At 34.1% G+C, this 21476-nt stretch overlaps 2 protein-coding genes across 2 annotated transcripts in view; one reads left to right on the top strand and one right to left on the bottom strand.

The window, feature by feature from the left end:
* LOC134851783 (DNA-directed RNA polymerase II subunit RPB3-like) overlaps positions 1-21476 on the top strand; it is a 422117-nt gene that overhangs the window by 153908 nt on the left and 246733 nt on the right. The window lies entirely within an intron of this gene.
* LOC134840518 (ras-specific guanine nucleotide-releasing factor 2-like) overlaps positions 1-21476 on the bottom strand; it is a 103609-nt gene that overhangs the window by 41597 nt on the left and 40536 nt on the right. The window contains exons 3-12 of the mRNA XM_063856376.1: positions 18046-18152; positions 17362-17509; positions 15033-15134; positions 13642-13668; positions 8203-8536; positions 7522-7651; positions 6189-6366; positions 5828-5945; positions 1215-1319; positions 691-777 (exon numbers count right to left, since the gene is read on the bottom strand). Of these exons, the coding sequence (XP_063712446.1) occupies positions 691-777; positions 1215-1319; positions 5828-5945; positions 6189-6366; positions 7522-7651; positions 8203-8536; positions 13642-13668; positions 15033-15134; positions 17362-17509; positions 18046-18152 (1336 nt within the window). The remainder of the gene's footprint in view (positions 1-690; positions 778-1214; positions 1320-5827; positions 5946-6188; positions 6367-7521; positions 7652-8202; positions 8537-13641; positions 13669-15032; positions 15135-17361; positions 17510-18045; positions 18153-21476) is intronic.

Raw genomic sequence — 21476 nt, 5'->3', positions numbered from 1 at the left:
ATTTCACACCAATTCTACGTTTATATTTGGAGAGGGCTATTTACGTAACTTTCAGCAGATGAATTTCAATTGAACTCAAAAAAGTGTATAATACCTAAGTTCATTCATAAATGCATTAATATGTATGAGTGCACATCTGTAGTCATTAGAGCATTCCTGAAAGAAAAACAAAAAAATCGCCGAAACCTATTTAAGACTTCACTACGTTCACTACTATTTAAAAGAATCAGAAGTCAAACCGCGAAAAAGTATTTTTCAGCTTGAACAAATTTTAAGACTTTTCCTGAAAAAAAAAATCGATAACAAAATCATCGCCACCTATATAACAGTCTGAACTACGTTCATCGACTCTTACCAACGCCAGAAAAGAAAGAAGCATCATGACAAATAATGACAAAAATGTGAACAAGGTATTTTACTTTTCCCAAATCAAAATAAACTCCCTCTTTTCCCCAGCTTTAACGAACAGGCAGAGATAAAAAACATTAAAATCCAAAAACAGAGACAACAAACAGATGGAAAAGTTTTGACTGATAAAAAACTCAAAAGCTGCCAAAAACATGATTGACTACTTAGAGCTGTTGAGCTGGATAGATGTTCAATGATTGACATTTTGACGAAAACTGAATCAGAAGATATTTTTTTCATTCTACCGATTAACTTAAAAACTAAATCCACTTTTGAAATTACTCAGCGATCCAGAGTTTCCAGAGTTGGATCCCGAGTTGTTACCAGACGATAGCCCTGACGACGAGTGTTGGTTGTGATAATGAGCGCCTAAAGACTTTTTTTGCCGAAACGACCTTGAAGATACTAATTCATTCATTACTCAATCCAAGCACAAGTTATTTGTGAGGCATCATTTATCCTAAAAATTTGAGAAATCTAGCAGAAAAACAATAAGTTGGAGACCCTCAGAGCAAAAATAAAAACTGTTTGAATTAGAATTTTGTTTGTTATCAGCCCAGAAAAGTGGAAGAAAAAATTAGCGAAATTTCAAAACAAACGACAGCTGTCAGGCATTGTTCACATGCAGTTTTCAAGGATTTGGAAATTTTGGATAGCTCATAATCTATTACTCTCATACAGGGTGAAGAAAAGAAATGAAAATATCAGGCTAAACCTTCCGCATGTAAATTGCAACGCCTTAAATTTATGATACGTGAAACTGCAGTAGTATTAGACTTACAGTAGTATTAGACTACTGTTCTTACCGGATCCATTTCCCACTGAGCTTGAAGATCCACCAGAAGAGTCAGACTTCGCTCCTCCGCTCGGCAAAATAGGCTTAGTCTCCAGACATGCTTGCAGCATAGTTCCTACCGAAAAAAAAACATTTTCAACACAAACAAACTAAAGCTTTCACACTAGTTTGCTGAACTTTTTTTTGATGTCATTCAATTTAGTCATTATCTCATCCACACAAAGTTTACCTGAAAACTACGAGTCGCAAAACTGCATATTTTAAAACATCTGCAATAATTTTACTGAAACTATCCAGTTTATTGCAAATGATTTCGCGTCTACAATAAAAACACTTCACTTCGGCGTTAATCAATCGAATATCTTCTATGATGTTAACAGGGATTAGGAACTCTCGGTGTAAAGAAGTCTAAGTGGATTCGGGTGCCGATTCATTTGACTCGCGCTTTCACGGTGCAGTGTTAGTGTATCTTCCCATTGTTAAATGACGACGTCACTTCTAAATTTACCTGATGGAAGCTGACAAAAATTATTAAATAATTTCAATTCGGAGAACACGCTTCTTATAAAATTTATAAGAACGCTCTAAATAAAATTAGACAAAGATAAAATTTATTTATATCTGAGATCGAATCGTTCTTAGAAAACATGTTCGCAAATGAAACAAGGATAGCCCGCTGCTGTGCAAGTAGCACAGAATGTTCCGACCACAGTCTTAAAAAATATAAAAATGTTTTCACAAATTGGTAGTTTTTTTTCTGCTGTTGTGATAAAAAAAATTGAACAAAAAAAAGAACTTAGGCATATTTAAGCATCATAGTAAAATAAGTCAATAGTAAAACAGTTTTTGAAGAAAAATGACAAGAAAAACGAAAAAAAAAATTGAAAAAAATTTCAACAATTTTTTCAAAATGAAATTTTTGAATTATTTCAAGTTTTTGATTCACAAAACTGCGCTAATAAAACTCCAAAAACTACCTTCACCTGGGTGAAATTAAGCTTTCACGGTTTAAATTATGCTCAAATAAGCTATTGCAATTATTAACTATTTTACTAATTAGCTCGAAATTAGACCAAAAATTTCAAACCCCGTGAAATTTTTAAATGTCGTTCAAATCACGACTGAAAAAGCGTTTATATGATATATCACTAAACCCTTTCCAATGATTATTTGAGATAGCTGATTTTGCGCGGCAAAAAACTTTGAAAATGGATTCGGGTGTGTTTAAGTTTTTTGCCGCGCAAAATCAGCTATCTCAAATAATCATTGGAAAGGGTTTAGTGATATATCATATAAACGCTTTTTCAGTCGTGATTTGAACGACATTTAAAAATTTCACGGGCTAATGCTAATGCTCGGAACAAAAAGTAGAGCCAGTCTCGGCCAGTTTAAAACCATTTTCAGGCCTTATTAATGAAATGATTAGATTTCATTCAATATAATGAAAAAAGGCCGAAAATTCGACAAAGCGAACAGACAGTAGGAAAAAAGTCGATGAACGCTAGGACACAGAAAAAAGCTTCAACAGTCGAAATTCAAATTCAAAAACCTATGGCCTTAAAGCTCTTTGAATTTGAAGAACAATTCAATGAACGTTAATAAAAATAAATAAGTTTTTTTTGATAAAACTAACTCAATTTGAGAAAACTGGATCAATAGGGAAAATTTTATTCAGCAGGGAATTCGGAAAACAAAAATCCACTTTTGAAAGAAATTACGTTTTTTTTGTGACCTGTAAGCTTTTGCTTTTCAATAGCAGAGTTCTTCAACGCTAAAAATAAAATTTCCTGAAAAAAAAACAAAACCATCACTACGTTCATCGACTATTAAAAAGCTTTAGAAAAGTTAAATCTAAGTTTCACATCAAAAGCTAAGCGTACTATAAAACATAACCAGAACAGATTTGGAAAAATGCACATGAAAAAAGTTTTAAAAAAAAACGAAAAAAAACTTATTTCTTTTAAACCTTCCTTTTCAGAAAAATTCAAAATTTCAAAAAAATATACAACTAACGTTCAAGCTTTCTTTATTTCAAGAATACTCAACTCTTGATGAAACTTTTAAAAAATGAAAATAAAAATATTCTTTTAACTAAAATTATTCACGTTTTTTAGGCCATTGGCATTTTCGTTAAAGGAAGCTGGACACTTTTTGGTTAAAATTAACCCAATTTGAGAAAACTGGATCGACAGATAAAAGATTGATTTCGCTAGAAAACACGAGAATTAAATTCCACTTTCGAAACTAGATGATGCTCACGTTTTTTCTGACCTTTCCACTTAGGCAGTTCGATAGTGGAGTTTGCTTTCTTTTCATTAAAGTAAACTAACTGAACTTGAAAACATAGCCAAATGACAGTTGGGAAAAAGTAATGAAATCAAGTAAACAAAAAGACAATGACTTTGCTCAGAAAATCTCAACTTTCGAAGTTCAAAAAAAAATAAATACCCTTTAGGGTCTTTGAATTTCTAGAACAATTTATGATTGGCGCTCTTTGATAACATTAACCCAACTTGAGGAAACTGGATCAACGAGTAAAATTTTTAATCTGCTTAAATCTAAAAATTAAACTCCATTTTCGAAACTGGAAATCGTTCACATTATTTCACACCAATTCTACGTTTATATTTGGAGAGGGCTATTTACGTAACTTTCAGCAGATGAATTTCAATTGAACTCAAAAAGTGTATAATACCTAAGTTCATTCATAAATGCATTAATATGTATGAGTGCACATCTGTAGTCATTAGAGCATTCCTGAAAGAAAAACAAAAAAATCGCCGAAACCTATTTAAGACTTCACTACGTTCACTACTATTTAAAAGAATCAGAAGTCAAACCGCGAAAAAGTATTTTTCAGCTTGAACAAATTTTAAGACTTTTCCTGAAAAAAAAAATCGATAACAAAATCATCGCCACCTATATAACAGTCTGAACTACGTTCATCGACTCTTACCAACGCCAGAAAAGAAAGAAGCATCATGACAAATAATGACAAAAATGTGAACAAGGTATTTTACTTTTCCCAAATCAAAATAAACTCCCTCTTTTCCCCAGCTTTAACGAACAGGCAGAGATAAAAAACATTAAAATCCAAAAACAGAGACAACAAACAGATGGAAAAGTTTTGACTGATAAAAAACTCAAAAGCTGCCAAAAACATGATTGACTACTTAGAGCTGTTGAGCTGGATAGATGTTCAATGATTGACATTTTGACGAAAACTGAATCAGAAGATATTTTTTTCATTCTACCGATTAACTTAAAAACTAAATCCACTTTTGAAATTTAAGGTTATTCGCGTTATTTTTTTTTTCATTAAGCAAAAGAATTTGAAATAAACTTTGAAAAAATGAACTTCCGAAGACTATACAATCGTGATCAAATTGAAAGACTTTCTCTAAGAAAAACCATCCGCCCAAAATAAGTATCTTCAATTTGTTCATTGACATTTAATCATTTCGTGAGAGTGCGTGTCTTGTGTCTATTTGTGCGCCTTTATTAGTTTAACTAATTATTTGCTACCGTTACTTCTGGTTAGAGGGTAAGAAAAAGGGAATGAATTTTGTTATGGTTTCAAAAAAGATCGTAAAGTGCACTTCACAAATGCGAGCCAAAAACAGCGAACATAGCCAACTGACAGATGGAAAACGGTAATGAACGCGGTAATAAAGGAAGTAGAAAAAAACCTGACTTAATTTTTGAGAAACCTGATAATTAAATTCCACTTCCGAAACTAGCAGTCGATCACGTTGGTCGTGACCTTTAGAAATTTTACACGTTTTTCGTGACCTTTCAAAGCTGGGAAATCTGATAATTAAATTCCACTTTCGAAACTAGAAGTCGATCACTTTTTTCGTGACCTTTAGACTTTTGCTGCTCGATAGCGGAGTTTGCCTTTCTTTTTACACAGAAAATGAACTGAACTTAAAAAAAATCAGAAGTCAAACCGCGAAAAACCAAATTTTGAGCGTGAACAAGTTTCTCTGAGAAAAAATAGAAACAAAATCACCGTGACCTAAATAAGAGTACTCACTACGTTCATTACCCAACCCCGGCAAAAAAATTGATAACACAAAAAAAAACACAAAATTCAACAACAAAAAATCTGACACTGACTCCGATTAAAAAACAGAGATGATTTTTTTTCAGCTGCGACATCTAAAAACTAAAATCTACCTTCGAAATTAAAAGCCATTTGCATTTCATTCACATTTTTTGCGCCATTTGCTTTTCAAATAGAAAAGCGTAGTTTGGCTTCCTTTTAGTCAATGAGCTTGAATTGAATTTTACTTGTAAAATAACTTTTCAATGAGTTTATTTTATCCATTCAGTACAAATGATACACCTGAGATTCAAACTTACAATTCTGAGGGTTTAACCAAAAAAAAACCTGTGTGTGGGCTTTTCTGTTTTAAGACCCAAAACGGACCTTTCATTCATATTGACAATTGAATCATAATACTCTAATCTGATTGGTTCAAATTAAATCCAGTGACGGAATATGTGGTTTTCTTTCAAAACAGAGCTAAATTAACAATTTATTAATTTTGGGCCTAATAACAGAAAAGAACCAACATGTGTTTGATTAGTTGAATGCGGTTCAAAATTGAAGAAACTGACCTTGTCTGACGAATATCTGCTGCACGTCAAGTAGGATGTCGCACCCCTCCACGATCTGTCGTTCGATGGCCAGATTTCGTCTGATGTTTTCAGTCTCACTCACCTCGTCTCGCATCGTCTGTGCGAATAAAAAAACACCATTTGTTAAAACTTCCATATTATTTGATAGCTTATAGCAATTTATTCATAGTGACACTGTTAATGCTCGGAAAGTCAAATTAATCTAGCACTTCTGCGTTTTTCGAACATATCTATTTGAGCTAAGAACCTTGAGCAAAACTAGCACATTCAATTTAATTCGTTTTTTATTTCGCTTCATATACCAGGTGAAAAAAAAACGAAAGCTGGGAATGATACGAACCGTGGACAATGTTTCCAGCTGGTGTTTAGCATACTCTAGACTCTTTCGCTCCACGTGATCGTGCGGTGTGTGGGCCAGTATCTGGCAGAGAGACTGGATGTAGCGGGGGATCTGCCACATGGGAACTGTCAAGTAGTGCTCAATCGTCCTCCCCTCGCAGATCGGTTTCTCCTCGTACCTAAAAACAAGTATAAATGATACACTTCAGATATCCCTTTTGAAGGAGTTCCGTACAAACAAACTTTCAAATAAAAGGTGCAGAGAACAATCAAAACAAAACTAAGTAAAAAATGATAGGAAAGGAGGGCTGTTGATCTGTTCAAGTTAATCCAAGATCATAAACTGTCGAGCAAATCTGATGATATCATCCTCGTTAGGGTTTTAATTTCACGATAAGACTTGCAAAATGGAAGATGATACTAAAAAAGCCGCATAATCAGGTTCAAAAGATTTTTCAGAAAGAGTAATCATATTTGCATCATTATCAAAATAATTATAGTACATAGAGGCAACGCGGGGCTTCTAACCATTTGCGATACCATCCAAACACAACATTGTAAGCTAGCGGACAGAAAATGAGAAGAAAGTCATTAAGCCGATGAAAAATTTGAGAACCAAATGCCTTAAAAAACTACGTCAAAAAAATTTCACAAGTTTGTCTCAAAATATGATCAAACAGAGAAATGTCGAGAAACAAAACCGCCAGCGCTAAATTGTTCAGAAAAACTTAAATCGGCCACTAAGCTGACAAAATTTGCTTAGACAACGCCAGTCGAACTGAAAACAAATTGTGGCCCGGAAAAATGTTGAGCATTTTAAGCTTTTTGAGAAAAGTAATCGAATTTGAGAAAACTTGATCATTTTTTTTGTCGCAGGGAAATCTGAAAATTAAGTTCTTTTTTCGAAACTAGACGTGGATCCCGTTTATCGTGACCTTTACATTTTTGTTTCTCGGTAATAGTGTTGTCCTTCCTTTTAACAAAATAAATGCACTAAACATTAAAGGCAATCATAAGTCAAGCACCAAAAAATCAAATTTGAGCGTGAGCAAATTTTGAAACTTTTTCTGAAAAAACGTTCGAAAAAATCATCACGACCTATATAAATGAAAATCACTTCAGTATTTTACGCTTAATTGTTTATACTCTTTTACTAAAGAAAGAAACTGCTTGCTCATATTGATTTTTCTGGACAGTCAGACTTGTCGTTTTGGAATCCACATTAGTTGCAGTCAAGAAAACTTAATTTGAATCTTCGCGAATTCCTTAATTTTCTACTGACATGAGCTTGGAAATTAAACATGTCAGATTGATATTCGCTAATTATGTCCTACCTCTGAATGAAAAGTCCGAAGTCGGCGTTCTTCTGTTTGCACTCGGCCAATACCTGCAGACTGTAGTGGTGGTTGCGCACATACTCCTGGTAGATACTTAGCATCGGCAACAGCATATCGAATAGGTCTCCTGAAAGAAACCATTCAAGTTTACGTGTTTATAGAAAAATGAAACAAAGAAACAGTAGAAAATATCCAATATTCAAATTTTGAAAAATTATGTCCGTAAGACTCTTTGAATTTGAAAAACAATTTATGATTATTGCTCTTTTAGCAAATTTAACCCAATTTGAGAAAACTGGATCAATAGGTAAATGTTTAATTCAGCTGGGAAACCTGAACATCAGGAACCACTTTCGAAACTAGAAATCGTTCACGTTTTTTTTTCGCGCCATTTCCACGTTCGTATTCGGAGAGTGCTATTTAAGTCATTTTCAGCAGATTAATTTCAATTGAACTCAAAAAGTACATATATACTTAGGTGCACTCATAAATGCATTAATATGTTTGAATGCATATCTGTAGTTATTAGAGACTTTTAAGACTTTTCCTGAAAAAAAATCAGCAAGACCAATATAACTAGGTTCAATACTCTTAAAAAAAACTCCAAGACAAACATGAAAACTTAGCTGGGCAAAGAAACATACCAAGAGCAGCAAAAAAAAAATGTAAAAACGACACCTAAAATGAGTCTAGGCCACGCTTCCAGTCTCGCATTAAGTCCCTTGCTGAAGATCTGGTGCAAGAACAGGATAGTCTCGCAGTTCAGAAAAATCGAGTTCACATCCTCGTGTGATATCAGCGGCTTCTTGCTACTCGCCGCCATCTTCAGTGTCCGGTAGAACACTGAAACGAGAATCGTTAACTTGGCCACGTAATCCTCTTCGTCTGCGACCATTGCAAACACCAGGCGATTCCTCATCCGCATCATTTCGGCATGTGGTGATTTGATATACTCATTCACAATCGACATCCAGCGACGTCGACATAGCCAGCCTCGCATCAGACTCTGGACCTTAAACAGAGCCAGTACAACATTAGGAGTTCTTCATTTTACAAAACGCCTTCCGAGAACAATATCGAATCTATTAAAAACGAAACAAAAATGTCTCGATTTTACTTCTAAGTACTGAACAGGCGTGTACATACAAATATATCTCTTAAAAATTAAAAGCTCACCCGCACAAACATACATCAATAAACTATCACTGGCACTACAAGCGCAAATGAAACTCAAACAGTGAAGACACAGGAACATTGAATCTCACTAAATAATGCCGGGAGTTTCGCAAATTTTGTCCAATTATGTAGATTTAAAAAACAAAAAACATGGCCATAACAACGAACCGAATTTCTCCATTGCAAAATACGCAAAGCTTGCCTCTATTTTTACTTTGACCTAAGTGCAAAACTAAAATCTATAGTTGACCGATCACATAAAGTCATAAAGCCTGAAGAACTAAGAATTTACTTTGATGTTTCCTTAAGTTCTTTCAAGTTCTTTTCAGTTGTCGATTTTCATAAAACAGCCATTTAATCACAAAAAGGCGTGAATTTCAAGGCTCTTTCTGATTGGTTCTTTCGACGGAATTAATTCAAAAAATGGATTTTAGATATTTTGAATTTCGCTGGGAAATTTAAAAACCAAAATCCACTTGGCAAATTAAAATCCAAGTCCAGTTTTCCCTTCAATGTTGGTGAATAGCTTCAATTGCATTCTGATCAGTAAATAGGTTCAAGTCAACTTTGCATAATAAAACTCAACACAGAGGCGAAGTTGGACTTCGTATACACAAGCAAAAATATGAACGATAACGCTAGTGGGAAAAACTGAATGAGTGAAACTTTGAGTCTACAAAAATTCTTAAGTGACGCGCGCCAATTATGACTCTACATAAACGCTTAGTGACGCAAGCCAATTATGACGCATTAGCAGTACCAGTCAACTTGAAAAAAAGAGAAACTTACCAACTAACATGCCTCAATTTATAGAGCTGACGCATTTTAATTAGTACATGAAAAAGTTCATCAAAAACATCTAACCCTGCCCAGATTCGAACCCTGCCCAGATTCGAACCCTCTTTTTTGTTGTTGCGGGTCTCCTTCCCTACCTCTACGCTACAGATCCATGATACCTTGAAGTTAAACTGCTATTTGTAATATAATAGTCTGTATTAATATCCTTAGCATTGCCTGTACTTAATAGCTGGGGAACACTAATATTTGAACATACTTTCAAAATGAACACTAATATTTGCGACTTAGATTAGGAAAAAAGAGAGTTCATACTATCACACGAGCTTTGCTTGTGTAAATAACCAGCAACTCCAAAGTCAGAGGATGAAAAACTATAGACAAATAAACTGGAGCAGGTTACTGAACTGGTTGTTTGAAACTGTTCAGTTGTCGTTAATTTGTTTGAAGTTGTTCGGTTGTCGTAAATTTGATGTGTTATTCAGTTTTCTACTTACAATTAAATTTTATCTTCAAAATTGACAAGACAAACCTTCAATTATTTCATCATATAGCGAAAAGACAGTTCAAGAAGAGTCAATGAATGCAAGGGGGAGGGTTCTCATGCTGGAGGGACCGAATGCTGGAAAAACTTCAACCAATCAAAATCACTAAGCGTTCCTGTTGGTTTATTGCTTTTCTCACAAAATCGAAGTCAAATGTTAAGACAGAAAATGTTCAGTTAATAAATATAAAAGATGCAGATATAATAGGTGCAGATATAATTATTTTTGTTTTTTGTTTTTCCATTATTCGTGAATCGGTATCCTTGAAATATTAAATTTGTTCCCAACCGCCTTTGATGTAATATTTAAAAATCCATCTGCTTATTATCTAATCGGTCAGCTTTAACACTAATGGCCTGGATTTATCTGCTTACTTTGAAGATTTTTGCGATTTCCCTGAGATTTTTGAATACTCAATTCTGATTGGCTGAAAATAAACCGATAAAAAATTCAAGCACTCGGCCCCTCCAGCACGAGGAACGCCACCGAATGCAAGCACACTGAAAAATATACTGGCTTGTTTTTTCTGAAAAAATTTCAACTTCGAATGTTTCAGAAAAAAGTATATGGCCTCAAAGCTCTTGGAAGTTCTATAACAATTTATGATTAACACTTGTTTGGTGAAATTGATCCAATTGGAAAAAAAAACAGGATCAATGGTTTAAATTTGTATTTCGATGGGTATTTGTATTTTAATGATAACTAATTAAACTACATTTTCGAAATTAGAAGTCGACCCTGGTTTTCGTGACCTTTACATGATTGATGTTCGATAGTGGAGTTTGCCTTCCTTAAAGCAAATGAACTCAATCAGATATCAAAAATTGAACTACGAAAAAGTAAATTTGAGCCAGAACAATTTTAAGACTTGTTCAGGCTCAAAAAACATAAAGAGATTGTGACCTATGAAAGAGTTTGAACTACGTTCATTGACTCTTAAAAACTTATGAATAAAAAAACGAGGAAAACCAGCCCACAAATGATTCTTTACACACCTCATCGCAAATAAACAACTACTTTAAAGAGAAATGTTAACTGTTCCACTTATACTGGGAGGGTGCATTGAGCAGAAAGGACCAAGAGCACAACGGGTCCAAAGGCAAAACAAACTACTAAACAAATGCTGCAACTAGCGGCCCATTATTCCCACGCTATGACGTTAAACAGACCATATCCCACAGACGCTAAGGCATGGCTGTTATTCTGCTTAGGAATGGGCTCAAAGGAAAAACGTCTGAGTTCTACTCTTCTACACAAGGGCAAAGCGGCGCTTCGCAGATACTACCGAGAACACGGTAAAAAGCAGCTCTATAAAGTGCCATAAGAAAAAGTACAAATAAGTCTCGAATTAGTAAAAAATCGTCTACGTCTCGGACTCGATATGCAACCAAGAAACAATGAGTCTCACGCACTAGCCACAAATAAAGCTGAGATCAAACGCAATGAAATTTCCTATGCAACAGATAGTGATTACAGCCAAAGTGCCACGAAATGAGTGAACACTTTTAATGAAAATGTTTATTTGCGAGTTGCATTCGAAAAAAAGAAGGCTCGTACTAATACACTTACACTTACGCTCGCAAGCTCGCTAGTGTAAATAGATAATTCTTCTAATCGCACAAAAAATGTAATCAACTAGCGCCTGATAAAGCTGGTGCTTGAAATATTTGAGTTTCAGCAACCGTTGCAAATCAATAAACAATCGCAATGAACAATCAGATTTTGCTTGTTATGCTCTTAAGCATTCTTCTCCGAGACCGGCCACCCAATAATACCTGGGACCAGCAAACAATTTCAGTTTCACTTTTTAAATTAAAATAAGCGATGCAAAAATTAAACGATGCAAAAATATGCGTTGAAAAATGAAACTTTCGCCATGAGACGAAACCGATCCCCCAACCTGGTGACTAATAACACCACTGCCTCGCATCTGCTTCGGTGCCTCTTGAGTTTCGCAAAAAACTAACCAGCAATAAAGCGGGTGAACACATGCTATTCAATTGCCAATGCTAGGCAGCAAAAAAATGAGCACAGATTTATGCAAGTTGGATTGAAAAAAGTGGACTCATGTCATAACACTATGTGTAATCAATGATTTATTATGTATATAAAAAATGTGCAGACAAAAAGTGCATTTTATATGCATTGGGAAAGTCGGTAGACAGTTTTACAATAAGGGGAGCAGTGGTGAAGTGGTTACGTCTCCGCCTCTCAATCGAAAGGTCGGATGTTCGAGGCCTACCATGATCCGTGCTCGTTGCTTGAGGGTGAGGCAACATTACCCAGCCCAGAAAAATAACCAAAAAAAATTGCATGTAGTTCTTAAGCAGGGGCACAACAGCGGTTCGCCGTGATGAGCTGTACAGCTCGTATGTTGGTCCTATCCCTCGTGGATAAATGATCTTACTAATTTATAAGATTTATTGGACAAACAACATTTTTGTTGAAGTTTCACATTCCGTTCCCTTGTCATTTTGTGCTTTTGCCGCAGAGAATTTTTGAAAACCTTTGTTGAATGATCAGACAGAATTCTTTTTCAAGGTTTCCTAAGCTGTTTCAAATGCAACTTCAAAAAATAAGTTTCAATTGCAAAGCCATCTATTATCAAGGTCAATAATTTTTTTTATAATAGTAAGACATTGTCCAATAAATTATTATGTACTATACTTCTGACATACTACAGTGAAATACACTCGATCCTTATTCTCGAACTGAATTAGTTGAGAAACATTCGATTTATAAAACTTGGTCAAAATAGGGTCTTTATAGTGATTTGGGTAGCTCAGAAAATCAGAGAAAATCCTAGATCCGCCCCTGCTAAAAAGCCCCATAAAATATACGTTATGGCCAAAATTTGAAGTCAGCAAGCTGGCACGTTAGCACTATACGCTGTTTCGAACATTTTTCCGTCCAGCAATCTACGTTTTCAATCTAAATTTTGGCTTATTGAAATTTTAATGTTATTTTGGCCTGTCTGCCAAGCCAACCACTGCCTAAATTTAGCAAGAAATTTAGAAGAGTTGCTTTTATTGTCATTTTCAAAATCTACGATTTTGTTGAAAATGCAAATACTGAAGCTGAGTGAGACGTGTTTGATTGAAATTAGCCTCACTTAAAAACCAATTTCGGAGGTCAAGTTACCAAAACTGAAACAAATCAAATTCAATAACTAATTCGGCTTTGAATATAAAATTGCTTAGTTTTTGAAAAACCACTTCTTTCATGAAAAAGTAATTCTAAAGGATTTGAATATTTGCAGTAGATCATCGGAGTCAAGTCTGCGACCTTATTAAGCAATAGTGCACAATAATTTTGCATTAAGATCAGAAAACCACTTGGGCCATTATTTACGACTTTCGTCACAATAAGGAAGCCACGTGAACGGAAACTCAATTTACATCTAAAGGAAAATCGGATGACTTTTTGCACAATTTACAGAATAAATATCTTTGAAACTCAAAACAATCAAACAAGGCTTCAAGGACGAATTTCCAGGTCCAAAAATAATTTGCAGATAGTTTTAGTTCTAAAAACGTGGCTGATATCGGAAAAGTTGTGTAAGCTATTGACCAGCTGGGATTTGATTACGGGCTCTACTTACTTTTGCCAGACTTTTAGCGGAAAGTTGCTGAAAAGAGAAACATGAAGTGATAACAGAAAGATCCAAACACCGAGCGAAGTGAAATGAGATCACAGGCTTCGGATCTCTAAACCATCCCCCGGCATTGCAAAGAGGTATTCGTTATTAGGTACAAAATTCCCATAGGTTTATCCGTTGAATTATTCATTTTTAGGGTGGATATTCTTTACTATGTACCATATGGGGAAAATAGTTTAAGAGATCCGGAGACTTAACAAGCTTCCCCAACTTACCGTTCGCCTTTTTTAAAAGAGCGAGGAGGAGCGTTCGGATCACTGTAACATTTCCCATTTTTCCTGCTTCAAGGGGGGTCAAGGGGGGTCGTTTTTAGGCTCAAAATTCGTGAATGCTAATTTTCAGTGTTCATTACTATGGAGGGAGAGGAGAGAGTTTTGTTAAAGCGATCCGAATGAACAATAAAGAAAAGTGCCGTTTGATTGAAGAGTATTGGATTAAATAAATGATCTAGGAAATGATTGAAAGCCGAAAGAACTTTTGAAAGGTCTAAACTAATCTTCCAACCTCCCTTATTCCCCAAGTTTAACTTTTGTACCCTTAATTTATTATAAAAAAAAACGTTCACAGCCAGTATATATTTATATATATTTTTTTAGTCAACCAACCTGGAGGCCTAACCCAAAGGTTAATTATTTAGGTTAACATGAGCTCATATATTCAGCGCCCTTTAAGCTATGACTTACTTGCAAGAGCTCACCTTACAAATTGCAGCGCACGAGCGATTTGAACCAGCAATCATATGATTGCTAGGCACCATCACTACCGGAGCGCCACAATGCCCAGTATTTGCAAGAAAAGCGCGGGAACACGCCCATAATTTTATGCTGATTCGTATAAATTTTCAAATAGTTCTCTGTTTATTTTTTCATTTTCACGTTTTGAGCCTCCAATCCAAACAATTGTGGCTAGTATTTCATGAAAATATATAGACCATGGTCGCTGACTAAAACTCATGCATTTGATGTTAGTTTCCATGATTTGACGCTGATAGATATCGAGAACTTCGATCATGAAAAGCCATTGAGCCGCACAATGAAAGAGCATCAGCCCAAAAATTACACAAATCAAAAAGATATCGAAGTTGAACATTTACTCGAAAGGAGCATGTCAATTATTCACTCTTAGCCCATCTTTCATATACCTTCTTATGAGTTTCAAACTAAATAGCTTCTTGTAAAAAATATATTTTTAGGACCACAAAAAAATTTGTAACAGGAAGTATACTATTGACACTAAAGAGCTGGCTTTGAGGAAATATTCGATCGGCATTTGTTAATTTGCCATGCACCTTTCAAACACAAAAATAAATGTAAGTTAAGATCGAATCGACTGACCTTTTTGATTTTCCGCAGCTCCTCTGTTTCTTCTTCAGTCAGGATTTCGTTCTTAGACAGGTTCACCTTAAGTTTTTGCAGCTGCTGCTTCACAATCATCAACTAAATCATCATTTAACCGTGAAGCGCGACTCATCAAAGGGAGGAAGGGTGCCCACTTGGAAACAAAAAGTGCAACAAAACCTACCACTCTCGACCTCGTTGAAATCAAAAGATTACCAAACGAACAAAATATGACAGTTTTAAAATTACTTTTAAATTGAAAATTCAGAAACTTAGCTAACAGCCAGAGTAATATAATTTTCAATAAGCTCCAGGATTATTTTTTTCGAACAAATTTCAATTTTTGAATATTTAATGCAGAGGCTCTTTGAATTTCAAGAAAATTTTATGATTGACATTTGTTCATAAAACTAACCCAATAAGAGATAACTGGTTTAATGAAAAAATAAATTTAATTCTGCAGTGAATGCTTAAAAGTGAATGCTTAAAATTAAAGTTCTTTTTTAACTAAGTTTTATCGAGCCCATTACATTTTTGCTATTGGACAGCGTAAATTAATTTTTCAGCAAATAAGTTTGACTTAAATTTACAGTACTGATTTAAATTATCCGGACACAACGAACAAAATTCGAAAAACTAAACGCATTTTTCTCAAATTGGGTTAAGATTAGACAGAAAGTACAAAGAACAAAAGTTGCTATAGTTTGAGCAGATTAATATGGTGCAATTTCTTCTTCGAATTTGTCAGCCATAAACTTACCCCAACCATGGATCATTTTTTTTCTAATTAATCAAGAATTACGCTTAAACTATCAAACTAATTATTGAGAAAATGATATCAAAAGAAGCCTCTTACACTGACCAACAAAGTTATACAAGGCTACAACATCCAAAAACTTGAGTAAAACGTTTAAAATTTGTTTTTAAGCAAGCATTTAAATTTTATTTAGTAGAAAAGACCTTTTTAGCTACCAACCAAAAACATTTTCTCTTATACAGATTTTTGGAAGTTTTACACCCTAGAACTTTGTTGGGCTGTTTCTTTAAAATAACTTTCTCATCAATTAACTTGAGTTTCAGCGTTATTTTTGATTAATTAGAAAAAAGCCAAAAAAAAAACCATTTTAGGTACAATTTTGTGTCCGAAATTTGAAGAAAATTGCAACATATTAAAAATGATGAAAAGCAAAACAACTTTTAATATCTTCACTTGGTGTCTAATATTCATCCAGGTTGAAACAAAAACGCGTTTGAATTTTTAAATTTTGTTCAGCCGAGCATCTTGGAAGGTAAACGAGTAACAAACTTGTAGATAACTAGGCCTCATAGAACCTATAATACATTTTCACTTTCGAACTTAGAATTTGAAATTTTTATTTCCCAGCGAAATAAAAAATTGCCTTTGATTCTGTCTGCTCAAATTTGGTTAATTTTGCGCCATCTTTATTTTCGTGATTGGAGAAAATAATTTGCTTCCCTTTTAACAAATAAATTGATATTGAACATAAATCTGGCCAGCAGACAGTCAGAAAAAGTCAAAAATCTCAAGAAAACTAAAAACGACTGCATTTTGTTTGAAAAAAGTCAACTTTCGAGAAGCATTCAAAAAATATATATCACCTCAAACTGTTTAACTTACCCTACTCTTTAGCCATGCAAATTTTTGATTGAACTAATTATGATACAATTAATCCCCTTAAATCTCTTTAACTTTCCAGATTTTCAGTTGTAACAATATTGGATTCAACTAATTTGATATAATTAATTGACACGACCATTTTGAACTGCGCCATTTTTAAAAGATAAATACAAACAAGAGATTTTAAGTGACATTCATGATAAAAATTACAGACCGGTGTTGGTTTTGGCGTCATGTTTTTGAGATTACAACCATTACAACAAAGATAGCCGAATAGGACAAAAAAAACGGAAAACAAAAAAAAATAAAAATTCAAAAACATTTCAAAATTTTTTGTTAATTTTTTTTTCGGCAAAGGACAACCGAATCAGAGAAAAATCTGCAAAAATTAGAAGACATGATATCCAAATTAAATGAAGAACTTCAATTGGAATTCAATTGAGAGTTCAAAACCATTCTTATATTTTGCGTCGCTTAGTCTAAAAAAAATGAAAAAAATCAGAAAAATTATTTTCGAAACTAAGACAACTTTTTAAAATTTACTTGGAATCCGAATCATTGCTGAAAAGGCTTAAAAGCTACTACTTTTGACTATTACGAGTTTTCTTCGAGGGCGGCAAAAACACTTTCTGTGACGCGACCCAAACAAAAACTCAAAACAGATGAGATGATTTGTAAAAATCTGACCTCGGTGCGTAGCTTGGCAATTTCGTCTGCCTGTTCCTCGCACTGGTTCATGTACTGATTGCGAGTGCCCCTCTCAGTGTCCAGAATATGCACTAAGTGTTGGTGTTTCCTTTCCAATTCTTCCTTGTGCATACGCAACAGGTTGAAACTAAACACGCACGGATACAGCATTTTTTTACAGAACCACAGCCAACAGACAGTTATATCACTGATAATACACGCAAAAAATTATAACACATTAAACGTATCACAAAAGCTTTCAATCTGCTCGCCTCCTAAATGCCCCCCTGCTTGCCCTTACTTACGTAATCCAAACTTTTTTGGCCAGCGAAGCTTTAAGCTTTTCGAAAACAGCATTACGATCTGAATAATATGGCAAATTTATTTGGGGTAGCTCAAATCCATGAAAAAAATTAAGAAGAGCCCACAGAACCTAAAGAGTAACAACCGTTGTTAATTAACTCTGAAAGCGTAAAATGATTTTTCTGAGATGCCTAAAAACAGGCTAGATGTTAGTCTCATGGCGCTCTCTCTAGTAATGTTCTTGTAAAAAATTCTCTAGTAATGTTCTTGTAAAAAATTCCTTATTTCTAAATTTGTTTGTGTAGTGATCTTACTTGGAAGCAACTTATTAATTTTTATAGTAGTATAGACCGAAAAGCGAAGTCTTTATATCGCCTGCACCTGCTCTTTTGAATAGCAGCCACCCAAGTGTCGCACTGCTCTTGATTGTCACAGGCCAACTCGATCTGACGACCTCCCTCTCCTCGGAAGCTGATGGCAAACATGAACTGAAACAAAGCCACATGAACACGATTTAACAAAGCTTAAACGAAAAAAACGCCAAACGAAAAACATGGCCGACAGACACTTGGAAAAGAGTCAATGAGCGCAAGTAAACAGGAAAAATTAATGACTTTTTTTCGAAAAAATTTCAACTTCAAATCGAATTTTGAAGAAAAAAATAGATGCCTTTAAAGCTCTTTGACTTGCTAGATTGACTCGTTTGATTGACATTTATGATTGACACGTTTTTGATCAAATTAACACAATTTGAGAAAACTGGACCAAGTAGACTAACTGGTAAAATATTTACTTCGTTAGAAAATCTGAAAACTAAATTCTTATTTCGAAATTAGAAGTCAGTCACGTTTTTGGTGGCCTTTACAGTTTTGCTGTTCGATAGTGGCGATTGCCTTCCTTTTAACATAGAAAAGAATTGAACTTAAAAAGAAATCAACAGTCAAACCTCAAAAAGTATTTTTGAGCTTGATCACTTTTTAAGCCTTTTCCTAAAAAAAAAACGAAATATAAAATCATCCTGACTTATATAAGAGTCTGAACTACGTTCATCGACCTTAAAAAATGTTTTTAAAGACAACAACCGCATACCACATAACTTGTCTGTCGGACAAGGCCGATGAAAAATAATTGCTAAGCCATAGCCGATAAAAAACACTCCAAGTTTTATTCTAGGACCACATTTGTAAGTACTTTGACTGTAATTCATTCTCCTCTGCTCACCTATGATAACAATTTTCTGCACATTTGACGTGGAAAATAATTTTTAACAAACTTCTTTTGACGAGGAAAATTTTTTGCATTAAATGACTACAACTTATTAACTTGTTGAAATTTATTTGATTAAAATAAAAATGAACTTGAAAAAAATGTCCAAAAAAATCAATCACTTTTCGTCAAAACATTCAGAACCTATTGTACTTCCAATTGCACTTTCACTGGCTACTCATTTCAAAAACGACAAGGTTGATGCCCGCTGTCCCACACTGTCGGGAAAAGAAGGCGAATGTATTCAATATTTTTTAGTTGATGTGCGCATCTCGTTCGCGCCGAAAAAATTACGGATCGTGATAACTATCCCTCTATGGTGGTACCTTGTTACGAAAATCCCCCTAGGAAAGAAATAAACAGCTAAGCATATACGCACTTTAAAACTCGTAACTAATCCCTCTATTTTGCAAAAGGGGAAAAGTTAACAAGATCCGAAATTACTCTCAAAATCGCTCCAAATTGACATAAGACAAACTATTTTGGCAATGTCTTCGAATTGACATTTCTAACATACAAAACAATCTCCTCCTCTCAAGGCCCTCTCAAAGAAAAAGTAAAAAACTTGAAATAATTTTGTTGTAGGCTAGAAAAAATCAATAAAACTTATTGCAATTATTTAAATCAATTACATAATATTGGAACAATTCGAGCTACACAAATTCCATTCCTTTCTTTATCATAACCTTGTAATAATAGCCAATAATCATTACAAATGATAGATGGATATGATAAGAAAACATTTTGGTACAAAGTTACTAAATCTACTCAAAAAATTTGCTTAACATCTTGCAACCAAACAACCTGCATATCCTACAGGAAAAAATGGCGATAAAATAGGCCTTTTCTGTTATTTGCCATGAACTAAGAACAAAATAAAGAAAAAAGAAAAAACTGAACAAAAATTAAAAAATTAATGCAAAAGATTCCTATTTTGCTAATTTGCTACAGAAAAAAACTTGCAGAGAATCTTTAAAAATCCTGAAGCCTCTTAAACAACCCAATTTATCAAAATTATTCAATATGAAGTTGACACAACACGGTAAAAAAGCTGAATCACAACAAAAACAGACAACAAAAAAGATGCCCCTACAGAAAATATAAAAAAATTCATATTTTTTTCCAGTTTTCAGCCAGAGAGAACCACACTCCTGGATATCGTGCGACACTAGCCACATTCATTCGTGTGAAAAAGTCACACCCATATTCAAAAAAAAACATTTTCCCGGAAATGTAACGATTTTTTTCGAACTTTAAAACAAAATTGCAACTCTCAAATCCAATAACTAAAACCTAAAGTGATTTCAATTTTTTTTATATGAAAAAAAAATATGAAAAAACCATGCATCCAAAAAACTGAAAAATTATTGCAACTTTTTCTAACTTTCGAAAAAATCCATCTAACAGAACGTTTTGGCGTGTAAAAAAAACAGAAAATAATGAACGATTTTTACCCTCTTGAAAATGAAAAGAAGAGTACTTTAAAAATCAAGCAAAAACAGTTTAAAAAAATACCAAAAAGCAGGCCAACAAAAATTGCAACGAATTCAATATACCGGAAAAAAAATCAATTTAAAAAAATTGTTTTGGCTGTAGAACCAGTATTACTTCAGTAGCTCCAGACCAGCTGATTAACTACAGATCTTAAACGTGCACCTTGACGAACTTGAAAAAGGAGATAATTAAGTTGGAGAACCCGTAAAAAAGTCATTTACGGAAAAAGTCTAGTGTCTGGTTGAAATACTCTTGCTTAACGCAAGGGTAATTAAAATTTCCACTGCAGAAAATTTTGCCGAAGACACATGTATTCTATGATGCAATAGATACGGCAATCTATCAACTGTTTGCTAGTTCTACCTTATATGACAGCATGACATTTGACTTTTCCCAATAGACAAAGGACTGTTTAAAAGTTTAAATCAAAATTTATATTTTCTACTCCGCAAAAATATCTTCAACTTTCAGAATTGAATGAACTGAGATTCATTAGCGCAATGCTCGGGTTTGCATTTTGAGCAGCCATCAGAGCTCAGTTTGAGACAAGAACTTGATAGAAAAAAGTTAGAAGAGTCTCAATAGTAACATTTTCTCTACGAAAAAAAAAACAAGAATAGCCGGTTGCCATACAATAAGTAGAGAATATGCCGACCGCAGTTACTTAAAAATGAATACAATTTCGGTTTTCAAAAGTAGTGAGAGAATACCTAGAAGAACGCTTTCTGCATTGGCCTTAGCTAATTACAGCTGCCTTTCAAAAATAAAAACAGAAAAAATTTGAAATGATATAAATAATCACACTATCCAAAAAAATACACTATCCAAAACTTATTTACACATTACTTTTAAAATTTTTCCAATATTAATTAGCAGAGATTCTTTTCATGAATCTTCAACATAGAGACGAAGCGAGGCGTTGCCCTACTTAAGATACCACATAAACCTAACATTAAAAACATTGCGAGCTAGCAGATAAAAAAAGAAATCGAAAGCCAATAAGTCAAAAAATTGTTAAAAAAACAATAAAAGAAACTTAATTTGTACCGAGT

The sequence above is a fragment of the Symsagittifera roscoffensis genome, chromosome 1 (genome assembly GCF_963678635.1).
Source record: "Symsagittifera roscoffensis chromosome 1, txSymRosc1.1, whole genome shotgun sequence".
In the NCBI taxonomy this organism is placed as follows: domain Eukaryota; kingdom Metazoa; phylum Xenacoelomorpha; order Acoela; family Convolutidae; genus Symsagittifera; species Symsagittifera roscoffensis.
This window is presented reverse-complemented; position numbering and strand designations above follow the sequence as displayed.